Source organism: Malurus melanocephalus, unplaced genomic scaffold, assembly GCF_030028575.1.
Source record: "Malurus melanocephalus ecotype Western Australia unplaced genomic scaffold, MMel_1.1 scaffold_460, whole genome shotgun sequence".
NCBI lineage: Eukaryota > Metazoa > Chordata > Aves > Passeriformes > Maluridae > Malurus > Malurus melanocephalus.
The window spans coordinates 425,306-438,726 of NW_026623692.1; the positions used below are offsets into that span (position 1 = coordinate 425,306).

At 37.5% G+C, this 13,421-nt stretch overlaps 1 protein-coding gene across 1 annotated transcript in view; it reads right to left on the minus strand.

The window, feature by feature from the left end:
* Positions 1 to 38: 38 nt before the first annotated feature.
* Positions 39 to 13,421, minus strand: part of TRPC3 (transient receptor potential cation channel subfamily C member 3) — a 33,956-nt gene continuing 20,573 nt past the window's right edge. Inside the window, exons 5-13 of the mRNA XM_057380568.1 lie at positions 11,131 to 11,295; positions 8,874 to 9,090; positions 8,128 to 8,361; positions 6,769 to 7,033; positions 6,052 to 6,247; positions 4,747 to 4,956; positions 3,654 to 3,737; positions 3,108 to 3,183; positions 39 to 926 (exon numbers count right to left, since the gene is read on the minus strand). Of these exons, the coding sequence (XP_057236551.1) occupies positions 784 to 926; positions 3,108 to 3,183; positions 3,654 to 3,737; positions 4,747 to 4,956; positions 6,052 to 6,247; positions 6,769 to 7,033; positions 8,128 to 8,361; positions 8,874 to 9,090; positions 11,131 to 11,295 (1,590 nt within the window). The 3' untranslated portion in view covers positions 39 to 783. The remainder of the gene's footprint in view (positions 927 to 3,107; positions 3,184 to 3,653; positions 3,738 to 4,746; positions 4,957 to 6,051; positions 6,248 to 6,768; positions 7,034 to 8,127; positions 8,362 to 8,873; positions 9,091 to 11,130; positions 11,296 to 13,421) is intronic.

Consider the following 13,421-nt stretch of genomic DNA (forward strand, 5'->3'; position numbering starts at 1 on the left):
TGATTGGCTGGAACGCCCCAGGGGCGGGAGCGCTCGGGAACGTCCCTGAGGGGAATCCCGAGCTCGGTGCCGAACCACCGTGCAAGAGGAATGCTTTATTTAACAACGAAACACCGGAGCCGGTATTGGCCAAAATACCCACCCTGCATGGAGTCTGAGTTACAAAAATAATTCTTTACACTTCCCAGAGTAAACACAATTAAAGGGTCGGTGCGTGTACGGGTATAYACAGACATGTTAAACTGCCATTGCATTCGCACTCACCTGCTTTTCAGCAACTCCTTGTGGTCATAACCATGAGTTCTGGGCTTATATAMGCATTATTAGCATCACTAATAAAGAACAAAGATTTCACGTAATCCTCCACTCATCTCTAGTTGGTTTATTGTAGTATGAAAAATCCTATTTTGTACCTGGACACTGCAAGGAACAGAGTATTACGCTGTATCTGTTAATTTTTGTCTTGCAAATTTAGTGCAAGGAATTCTCCATATGTAGTCAYAAACCTGTTAAAATATCAGCAATCGATACCATTATACCTTTTTAATGCATAAATGCAAAAAAAAATGTTATGATAGTTCTTGCTTTTAGACAATTAAAATGAAGACAGCAATCTTTTTGTCGTGAGTTAATAAAAGTTCCTAAGACTAAATTCCAGAGAAGCTGTACATAAAGTTATTTAGTGCTAAAAATCTACAATACATTTTTTCAAGTATAAGATACTGAAATATTATTGCCAATAAATAGTTGTGCTGTASTCGAAGCCACGGTTCCTTTGTTGATTCATTCACATCTCAGCATATTAGGATTTAGTTTCTCACTGAGTTTATGTATTAAAATTGCCAACTCTTCTGTTGCTTGGGACTTATCCTCCAACAGTTCGTAGCGAAGACTGGAGATGTCYTGTTTGATTTCCTTTAATTCACCTGTATTAATAATGAAAGAAACACTTGTTAGCACAGTTTAACATTCATTCAATACCCTTCTGTTGARTCACATCAGTGCCTACTTCAGACTATCATCCCAAAATGTTCATAAAAGCAGGTGCAGGATGGGTCAGGAAGATTTACATCTTCTTCATTCTCAATGAGATGTGTGTCTCCATCCCTAAATAGTACCAAAGGAATTTTAACAGCCCATTGAAGTCTCACATTGTGCTCCACATGTATACAGAAAATCAGAAATCCACAAAGTGCTGTACAAAGGTTAATGAATTAATCACAGCAACAGTGCTGAACAGCTGGTAAATATTAGTGTCCCCTTTTTAAAGAGAAAAGGAAAAGAAAGGTTTTTTCTTCTGAAGGGATGTGCCAAGATCGCACAGGAAAAGTGTGGCAAAGCTGGCAGTAAAACTCACAGCTTCTGAGTCTCTCTCCTCTTCCTTACCCATATCCTTGGAATTAGAAAAAGTCAACCAATTTAAAATTAGGTTACAATTTGACACAAATAAACAAAATGCATTTTAATCAAAACAACTGTCAAGACTAGGCTTGTAATAAGCAGCAGCCATGTTTTCCATTGTAGGATATTCAGTTCAAGAGCAAAAGCTTTTTAAAATCTTCAGATATGGTTCTTCCAGCAAGTGTGATGGATGTAAATTCTGGTATCTGGAAATTATTTGTCATGTATGAAATACAAGTGTGTGAAGATGCACCTAAATTCTCTAGTGATGCAGAACAGGGACATGTCCCTAGACTTCAGTTAAAATAGTTGTAGTACAGAGAAATGCTGAAGTTTTCTATTTAGATTAACACAGACTTCAAAAACTGTGTCTTTGGAGGCTGGGTCTGTGTTTTAGATGCTCATGACACATTAAGCACTGACTTTGCTGTGAAGCTGAAAAGTGAAATTCAGGGGTTACCTGCCCTGCTCAAAGTGGACTTTGCCCTACAAAAACTGGTGACAAAGCCAGAACTCTGATGTCAGCAAACTGTGGTTCTTCTGCACTGTCTTGCTAATTTAAATACATCTATGCCAGCACCAAAGTGGCATCAGGGATCTGGAAAGGCTTGGCACTGCTGGTGGCAGAACAGTCTTTTCATCAGTCACTAGGCAGATGATTTCCCACATCACAGAGCAGGAACAGAAGGAAAGCAGTGGGAATTCAGGAGAGAGGCACACTCAGAGGATTCGCTTTTAGGATCCTCTCTGCTTTTGTCACTGACAATCACAGCTCTGTACAGTCACATAGGAGGAGGAGGTGTCAGGAAAACAGTCAATCCACAATGCTGCCTTTTGAAGGCACAGAGTGGGATTTAATTTAATCTTTTTTGCTCCCTGCTTCTCGCTGCAGAGAGTTATAGGTAAGCAGAGAGCAACTAAGGAGCAAAACAGAAGCTTTGCTGCCTTAGCAGAGAACTAAGCAGCCCTTTCAGGCCGTTCATGTCACATATGCACACAGCTGCCTGATGCTGCAGTAAAACATCTTCTGACCCCAGGCTGTCCATCACTTTATTGCTCAATAACATTCTAGCTAGAGTTTTCATCTGGGGATCTGCCCAGAGCACCTGGAAGGTTATAGGAAGGAGGACAACATTTGTCCTGACCTCATCCCAGTGGTGAGTTACGGTGTGCACCTCTCCCAGCTGCAAGGGAGCTCAGGTCCATTGTTTCTCAAAATGWCTCCCACTAAAATAGTGGTTACATTTGTCATTTATTATCAGCATGCAGCTGACTGTGGAGCTCTGTTTAATGATGGGCAGCTTCACTGGTGATTATTCCTCCTGGCTTTATGAAGGAAGGCAAGACAAGTAGTTGATGGTGCAAAGTGGTAAATTGTGTGTAATTGAGTGTTCACTTGAATAAAATGGAGAAAAAGATGTCCTGCAACTCTGATTAGGACTCTGTCTCCTTCACAGATTTCCTTTGTGCATTATGTCTGTGCTCTTATTTTCTATCTGTAAAATGGGGCCCTTATTATTTCTCAGTTCTACTTTTTTTTTTGATGACATAAGTATACTTCCATTACTGTCTAAGCCTCAGTACATGTAAAATAGAAATAATCCCTCTTTTCACTCAAAACCCCCCATGCTTCACTGTAATACTGGTTCCTAATACGACATGAAAAAAATTCTCTCTGAATATTGCAAAGCCAGTCTCTTTCTTACCTTCATTGACTTCATCATTTTCTTTGTCCACTTGTGCTTTCAGAACATAACGTTTTATCAGTCTCTTCATTATTTGCTGCCAGATTAAAACAGTTATATAATCAGGTAAGCTTATATAATTACACATTATTCATTTTTATTTAACTCCCTCTGTCACACAAATGAAAGAGTGTACAGCCCCAGGTAGAGCAGTTGCCTCACATGGGCTTTTCTGGGGGCATGCTGAGAAAGGAAGGGAACCAGCCAACTTAGTCAGCTTCCACATACCTTCCCCAGAAACCACTTTCAGATGTTGGCTCCTCACACTTTCCCAACTGGGACACCAAAAACATTTTTAATTACTGCATGAGCTAGTTTTGAAATGTTTCAAATCATGGGGCTTGAACACAATAACTCTCTTTTTTTTCAAGGAGCATCCTAGTTTGAATTCTACTGGAGGTTTTCTTTATCTGGTGAAGGCAAAATGTACTTGAAATACAAAATTCTGCTAGAATCTTCTCACAATTCTATTATTCAGAACAGTGATAACCATATGTACTTACTTACCTGATACCGTGTTGGCTGATTGAGAATGCTGTTAAAACTGTGGGATTCAAAAACTCTGGAGTTTGACTGAGTGAAAAGGTTTAACTAGGAAGRAATAAGACAAAATTAGAATAAATTACGGAATTCACAGTTAGGATACAGTTCCATTATTCTTTTTCTTTAGACATGTTTGGGATCTTTCCATAGTCACTATATCAGAGTATTATTTTAGAAAAATAAGATTGCCTTGCATTATATGTTGTGTTTTTCCGGGGTTTTTTTTTAAATGCTAATAATTTTAGCTAATAATTTGATGAGAAATCAGTTTCTGTTCATTTACAATAAAACAAATACAAATTATTTACAAAATATTGCTTTCAGTCTTGGCAATACACAGGGCCTTGAGCCTAAGTCATACATAAAGCCACATGTATCCTCTTTAACCTGTCTATATCCCACCTTGCCATCAGTGAAACTAGGGGAATTGTTACCTAATTCTCACAAGTGCATTGTGACACTGCATTTCATTCATATTTGTAAAGAAGATTTAGATACCCAAACTCAGAAATTATGAAGATTATTATTGCCACTCCCACCTCTTTTCAGTTGTCTTTTGCTTAGAACAAGCTTTGACAGCAGGAAGTGAACTATCATACTGACCACACTTTTCCTTTCACTGGAACAGGAAAAGGAGAAAGTTTTCTGTCCTTCTTTTACCCTGAGCTAAATTTTTTTTCTAATGAAGCTAATTTACCCTTCTTTTAACCCTCCTCCTTCTTTTACCCTGAGCTGAATTTTTTTCTAATGAAGGCTAAAAGCATCTTGATTCAATATTTAAGTTATTCCCTGTGGGAATTATCTGCATCTTTGAATACTCAGCAATTTTTGTTTTCAATGTGTTTTTCCATTAATTGGATTTTCTAATAAAATTTACAGCTATTTTTTGTTTTATGCAGTGTGTTTAGTCACTCTGAAATACAGATCTATTAATAGAAATTATTAATCACTGTAATATCATCAGAAGCACAGATTATAGCCTAAARCTTAAAAGAAAAGAAGACTGCTGGAGTGGACACACAATTGTTCACTGCAAGGAAAATATCTCAGAACCTACCCTAGATTTGGAGTTGCCCATTCCCATTTCAATGTCCTTCTGTAGCCGTCTCCTCCTGCACTTGGAAAAGTTAATGATCCTCATGATGAAATAGAAAAAAGATTTGGGGCTTGGTACAAGACTGAAGGGTGGAGGTAATGTTTTCCCATCATCAAAATATGAYAACCAGAGTTTAGAACGAGCAAACTTCCACTCTACATCACTGTCATCCTGTGTTGGGAAATAAAAACAGAATRTTCTTGGTTTTTATGGAATGCAAAGCTTTCTTCAAATGAAACTGCTTTTAAATATATTTCTGGTTTTACATAAAATGTTTTTTTCTTGCTAGTAAGACTTCAAGCAGTTCTGCAGACATGCAAACACTTAGTCTTTTCTAACCAAATTTCATTTGTCTCTTTATGGCAACATTTCATTGAGACTRCTTAGTTCAAGCACATGAAGCATTTAAACAAGCATCATTTTTGCACCGARTGAAAGCCAACATATAAACTCCTTGCTATTTAAAGTGGAACTTTCAGTGKTTTTCAGAGTCTTGTTTTTCTTATGAAAGTGGTCACGTGGGTTTGGTACTTGCACAAGTGTTGAAGTACTAGACTCAAGGCAAAAAAATGGCTTAAAATGGTAGTGCTCACAGCTTTTTATATAACCAGGACAAGTAAGTCTGATTTACGATGGACTATAGAAAATACAAACTTAGTTGTCATGAAGAAATTGTRTTAAATACAGACAAACTTATTTTGTCCTAATACATTCTGACTGAAGTATTCTAAGGCTGGGTTATAACCAGTTTTCTCAAGCTGAAGTCCCTAACATTTCCCAGAACTCACTGAAAAGACTGGRAATGACATATGCATTTGTACACTGTGTCTTGGATAATCCTTCTTCCTGTTTGTGTGGGTGTGTGCCTGCATCTGTGTGAATGCAGTACACTTTGAACTCACAGTCTGGAAAGCTGGCACTATAAATACATTTGTACTTCCCTTACAGCAACCTGAGACTTATTTTTGAAACCCAGGTATCTTCATTACTCTAAATTTTCTGGCTTTTTTAAAATTGGAGTTGGATGCCGAATATAACATGTACATGGCACAAGATAAACCACTTGTTTAAATCCTGTGAGGTTCTGCAGCTTGGCTGAGTTGTCAGATGAAGTCAGCCCTATTTTACATGTTTTGTGATATCTTTTACCGTGGTAATCTCTTCTTGGTACTTTTGCATATCAAGATGTGCTCACTGAAACAAATCCTATTAACTCTGCCCTTTTTTCAGCACAACAAAAGAGAACAACCTGAGAACAGAGCCCACCTCAATTTCTTGATATGAACTGTTGATCATAGCAATCAGCATGTTGAGCAGAACCACCACCATCGTTACATTGTATATGCCATAAAGAACATAACCAATGTTCTCGATGAACTTGTGATCGTATTTGAGGACAACAGAGGTTACTTCAGACAAGCCAAATATTGACCAAAATAAGGTCTTGAAACTTTCTTCCACTCTGTAGGAAAAAGAAAGAGAAAGACATTATTACTAACTACACAAATAATATATAAATTGTGTATACTGTGACTAATAAACAACTTCAATTAATTTTCCTYTGGATCAGGTTTGTAGTGCACTGATCAAAACAACAAACATGCAAGAAAACATTTTTCACAGCACTTTCCATTTYTCCTCTGTGCTCCACCTATCCATCATGGCTAATAGAGCTGCAACAATACATGCAGAACAATAGCAACTAGAAAGGTATTTTATATCAAGTAATATTTTCTTGCAATTGATTGCCCACAAGTCTGCGTGACTGAAATAATATACAGGTTAAAATTATTTTAGGCTGAAATGAAAGCTTCCACGATACAAACAGGGAACAATTGGTCTTTTGTATTCTGCTTTCTGAGGTGTTCATTTTGATTTTAATGCTAASAGAGAGCACACAATATCTTGCAGACTTTGGTACCTTAGTGAAAAACCTGAAAGTTTCATATTGGCTTTTTATTTAAAGTGAAACTTCTTACTTACGTTGTGAAGGCCGGGTTTAGTTTAGCTCCAAGGTAGTAGGAATACAGTATGAACATTCCAATCATAAATGCAAGAAATACCATAATAAAAAGGACCATAAATTTGAAGATGTCTTTAACAGTTCTTCCCAGTGAGATCTGCAAGGGCCCAAAACTTTCATTTGCAGGCAGGATGTACGCGATCCGAGAAAAGCTGAGAACAACAGCAATTGCATAAAGGCCTTCAGATATTATCTGAGGATCAGATGGGAGCCATTTATCTCTAGCTGGAAGATACGAAATACAGGGGTTACTCATTTATCACAATGTTGAGGAATAAACCTTGATAGGATTTTTCCATTAACATGTCTGAATTTAGTTGAGACAAATATTTGAAGGGTTTAATAGTTGCTGCTCTATTCCTCTTTCATTTAAGTCACAAATGATGAATATGAGTTACAYTCCCTTCTGCTTGAAGAAACATGACATTTTCTTCTACAGTTTGCATTTTAACCTGAGCCATAGAATAATTCCTCATTATTTTTCTTAAYATGCCTGTATGTAAGCATTCCCATTAAGCACTATGCTAAAGTCAGAAAATTTATTCCTATTTGGTGTTTTATTGATAGGAAGTTGAGTGCTAGCTGATGAATAATTTTATTAGTCACAGCAAGCTTTTGCTTTTTGCAGGATATAACCTAGTTCCCATAGTGATCATAAAGATTTTTGCCAATTACCTCAAAAGAAATAGAATTGTGGGTTTTACATACAACATGCACAGGAACAATTGAGTTATCCAGAAATTCCTAAATTACTATGTGAATTCATGCACTATCCTAGCATAGGAACACCGAATTAAAACATATTTATATCAAAATACTGTGTGTTTTTACATGTACGTATATGTATTTACATATCTTCAGGTTCAGATTGGTTATACTGTAAYTAAGGTATTAACAAAACCAAGTCTGCTGTTAAAATATACTGAAGCTCATAAAGCACATCCTAAAATACAMTGTCAGCAGCATTACTTGTGTTGCAAGTACAGATTTATCACACCTTTAATGACAATTTCTGCACTGCAATAAGCATTTAGTACTTTTATTCTACTCAAGCAGACCTTTACAGGGCCAGCACACTCCCYTTAGGAGGAAATGCTGATAGATGTTTATGAATGTGAGTAACTGTCAAACAACTGAACAAAAAAAAACCCACATCAACATTTTATCTGCTGTGTAATTAGCCAACAATAAAATACAACGTGCAAATGGTTAAAATCAAGGGGGTCAAATTTAGCTTTAGGGTAAAGAGAGGTTTCTAAATGCTAGTGCATGCTTCAAGCTTTCCTATGATCAAATCTGTTTTGCAGAACTGAACTCACCATAAGTGAAATATTCAATTTCTGGAGGAAGTGTGACCTCAGAGAGATCGTTCTCCTCAATGTAGTTGTCCACATACTGCTGTGCTTTTGTGGCCTGAAGGAATGCCAGGAGCCTGGCTGTGAAAGCAGCAATGAAAATGGACAGCATCCCAAAATCCAAAACATTCCATAACTGCAGGATGTATTCCCTGGGTCCTTCCAGCCATAGCTCTTTGCATTCTGACCACATCATACCTGCAACAAGAAATGAAAAAGCACAGCGATGTTTGCCAAACCGTTTTCATTTAAATTCCCTGMATTCTCCAATTTCATGGAAGAGGGTGATACCAGTGGAGCAAAAATTCACTTATTTGCAGGATCACAGCATCATCRTCCCCCTTGACTAAGGTTATTTTCTTTTGCTTTCAACAGGGTTGATCAAATAGCAAGGTATTAATTGAGGTTAATTAATGGAAATAAAGTTCAGACATCACCACATAGGGTAGTGTAGAGCCTTCACTTTGCACTGAAAGTATTATGGCCTAACAAAAAACTTCTCCAATTCCAAAGAAGGAAAAGTAAAGTATAGGAAAAAAACGTCCTCTTACTTTTTACCACTTACATTCCTAAAGCACTTCTGAATCAGAGGTTTAATTTTTCCACAGGAACACAAGTACCCAACAACACAGATGACCCGGGCTTCTCTATTTCCTTTAAGAATTTCTATTTGCAGGGAAACAGGTAAGATGAAGGGGCAATATACCTACCAAGAACCCACACCATGATCAGCATTTCTGTCCAGGTGAACTGGGTGGTCTTCACCCTAAAGATCTGCTTGGGGTAATCAGTAACAGTGACATTCGGCAGCGTCGTTATGCCCTCAAATCTGTCTGAAGCATTGAACACCAGCAGGCCTAGGAAAATAATGAAGGATGCTGCATGTGCCACAAATTTCATAAAWGGGCTTCGAAGAATTCTTCCAAGCTGCAAAGGCAGAATGAAAGCAGTCACTCAGATTTCTCAAAGAAACATCAGGCATTCCAGAAGCATAAATGGGCACTCAGAGCTCAGGACAGACAGAAACCTCGCTCTTGAAGGGTATTTTTCCAAGAGCACTCAACTGTGATGCTTTGCCACTTTCGACAAAAGCCTCCCACAGGGAGCCTCACRGAGTACGTTGTGCTGTTAGTGAGTGCTCATGTTATTCCATAAACTCTAGATGGCAATGTTTGAGGGGAAACACTCCAAGGAATTGCAAATGTACAGTGGCAGTGACCAGAAAGGGTTTGTAAAGCAAGCCCAGGGAAAGATAAATTATTAAAATTTCCAACTRGTAAAACATTTTCCCTACTAAAAGGCGTTACTAATAGCTTGTCTGTGACTACAACTCTAGGAAAAATGAGTTGTTTTCTTATCTCTGGTTTACTATATTCCATCCACAGGACAAATGTTCAGAGCTCTAAGTCCCAAGTAAGTACCTGTGYCTATAAAACTAATGACAGCTCCACTATGGACTAAGGAAAAGAAGATCAGAAATATGACTAATTTTCAAATAAATTCAGCAGATTTAATTCCCATCTGCACCTGATAAAAGCACAAAACAGCAGCAGCAGGGGCACTCTGTCTGCATCAGAAGAGGGGACCAGCTGCTTCCAGAAGGCCACACCAGCTTTCTTATTTTGGKTCAGCTACTATGAACTGAGCAGACCAGCACACATTAAACTGCATTTACTACCTGGGCAAACCATCTCAGGTTCCATTCCTGCTCCTGACCTTTAAAAAGCATTTTGTGATTGCACATCCAACAAGTGACCTAAATGTATAGCACTTTTACTTGACATAAGCACGAGGAAAAACATCAGATGTTTCTGCTACTGGGAATTAGAGCTCAAGGACAAATGTTACTTTTCCGTATTAGATGCCAGCTCAAAATATATTAATATGTTCCTATTATATGGAGCTGTGAGGAATATATTTAGTAAAGATATTGATGGAAAGTGACATTTCAGAGAATAATGGGAACAATTTTCATAAAGGTTTATCTTTAAAGCAAATAAATATTTAACCCAGAGAAAAGAGCAGGTTCCCTTCAAATATAYAGGAGGTGAGAAAAACCTTATCCTCTTTGAGATGAACTAAAAGGATGAAAGATAAAAGAAACTCACATTTCTCTGCTTGACACTTGTTAAGGAAATAAAATTGAAAGACCACGTTCAGCACAGGAGTCAATGTACTTRAAWTTTTTTWAAATGTTTATGCCACAGATAAATCTTCCTTCATCTGATTTACCCAAGATCTATTAATATCTTCATTTGCAAACAATTCACTTGCTGCAGACCATCAGGATTTTCAAAAAAAACTGCTGTTAAATTCCTCRTGAGATCATCAGGAATGATGGAAGTGCCCTTACACCTGCACGTATTTTTTAAAAGTAAGAGCTTACAGCTATGCTCTTCTACAAATACGCCCCACTACATGGTTGGAATGATGCATTTAATTTAATTTCTGCTTTATGGTTCAGCTGGCAAATATACCTCCTAGGGCTGGGATAACAAATATTTTACTTAAGATTAAGTTCTGCATCAGTAAAGTCAACAGATGTTCTGCTAATGGTTTATATGGGAACAGCATGAGACCTTAMGATGCCACTAGAGGAGACTTAATAAAGAATCTGAGCAGTGACTTTCAAAAAATCCATGTTACTAATACAAATATAATTACATAGCATTGACTGTGAGCTGAGCATGACCTAGGGAAATTTAAAAATGAAAAAAAGCTCTCAGAGGTTATTTTTCTTTCCTTAATCTTAGCACTAATTCATATTCATACTTCATCATTGTGGTCCCCTGTTTACAGTGCAAATAAAAAACAATCCACAGCATCTTTTGGCTCAAGATTAGAGATTGCTAAAAATACCATTAATTAGTTAAAATTTGGAAGCAGCAGAAATTGCATGTTGACTGCCAGCAAAGGAAAAACAGTTCCCAGAACAGCACAAGACACGTAATTTATAAAATTCAGTACCCTGCTACATGGTGCAATCCAATAACCAATGGCTAGAAAGGGAAGGCCCAATGCCACAACCAGCACAACCAGACACTTGATAGCTATGGTCTGCTCCCGTAATCCTGAGAGATTTTCATACCAGATAGTCAGTAGCTGTTGCTGACAGTTTGGATGGGCCACAAACTGCAAAGAAAAAAGAAAGAAAACCAAGATATGTTATCATTAATAAGAAGAGTTACATCATCGCTACACACACAGTCATGGTCACTTTACGGTCTAAATTAACAGCAGATATTTAAGAAACATGATTTTTTTTCTCATTTCCTTTAAAATAAAGGTTAATACATAAAGAAGAAACTGCCACGTCACAAGAGCRTGTGGGACACCAGTTAAGCACAAGGGTGAGTAGCCAGCCTGGTTATCACAGCCATTTGAAGAAATCTGATAATTCACTTGTCAATAACTAGAAAATCAGAAAAATAAGGTGTTTCACAAAAAAAGGGTTTGAAAATAAACCTGGTAACTGATAATTTATGTTGGGCTAAGAGTGAKATTTTATATCAGTTGGTTATACTCTGGAAAAAAGAACAGAAAAACTGTAAACCTTGGATACCCATTTTATTATCCCTTATATTCTGCAGAGATCATTATGTACTACATACACTGTGGTTTGCCAGGTCTGGCTTGCAAAACTCTATTAATATTCCAAATCTCATTAAAAAGTGCATGGAGTAGTACAACAGGACAGACTTCTTAAAGAAAATCAAATTACATCATTGGCAATGAAAACAGGGAACCTTAAACCTCTGAAGAAGAGCAATCTGAAACTGCTGCAAGAACTTTAAAAAGGGAGGCAATCTTCRTACTTTAATCTACTTTGCTGTAAAATTAAAGTCTCTAAGCATTTCGGTGTGTGATACATTAAGCAGTTAGTTCACATATTAATGCAAYTTTTACATAAAGTAGAGTGGCCAAGAGAAATAAATAAAGAGATTGTACAAGAMGTCCTTTCAGAAATTAATGTCGACTCAAACTGCTTCTGTTCTTTTTATTAGGCTGTCACCTTTGAAGCTTATGCAYCATAAAAACTGCCAGCCTGGCCCATTTGAGAAGAAGAGATTGGGKTTTTGTGTGTTTGTGCATTCTGACATATGCCCCCAGTCTCTTCTTTTGCAAAGATAAATTTCATTGTCAACTCAGGACATCAAAGGGGCAAATCCCACAGCAGATTAACTGTGGACAAAGGCAGGAAAGTRAATAATTACTTCAAATTACAAAGACATTTTTAAAATCAGGCTTAAAACTGTAGGGAAGAGGAGAGAAGAAACACCCACATCATTCTTTCTGTTACCAGAGGGAATGGGAAGACACAGTAAAGGAGCTTTAAGGAAGTTTACCCAGGGCTGGGAATCAGCCCACAGGCCCTGTGGCACCTCATCCAGAGCTCTGTGCTGGTTTATTCCTCCTGGTCTATCAGCATTTTGATCTGACACTAAGAGGAGATCTGCCTGGCTATAATTTTTGGAAAAAAAAAAAAAAAAGGAAGAAAAGGAAGATTTAGTGAATAAGATGCCAAGGGTTATGGGCAAGTTCTTCTCTGGCAGTGAGTCTAAAGGCTCTTGAGAGGATCTTAGCAACTTATTTAACTGCTGGCAACTGCACAATGTGCACCACTTCCAAGCCCTTGGAGCGAGTTGTGTCACTTCTCATCCATAAAAGCTCTGAAATTCATCCTTCTTCTCTTGCTCTGTACTCAAATACTTCAGCTTATGATTATGTTGGCTTTATTTTCAGCAACTTTATATGCCCACCCCTGTTGTATGTGTGTCTGYATTACCTGTATTTGCCTGCAGCTTCATCTCCTCCAAGGACAGTAGGTTCACATCCCATTTTACCTACGGCTTACATCATCCTACAACCTTTTTCTTCCTGCATTTCTCCTCTCATTCTCTTTTTCATGTGGTTTCTCACTTTTCCTTACATATGTTGAACTTACTATTACATTTATCTAATACTTTCAGCTCCAATCAGAACCCCAGTGAACAAAAATGATGCATGAGAACAGTATCTGGTCACTAAAAGAAAAAATATCCCAAGTTGCTTTTCCAAGCATAATTGACAGTAATAYTTCTGATGTTTTCAGTTTCATGACCATGAACCAAGTCATTAGTATGTAAATATTTTTCTGTATGACTCAGASTGATTATRTTATTTATTTCTACCATCATAACAGCCGAGTTTAGATGGAGCAAGAACAGATCCTGGCATACTCTGATACACAAGCACACAACATACAAAGAGAATTTTGT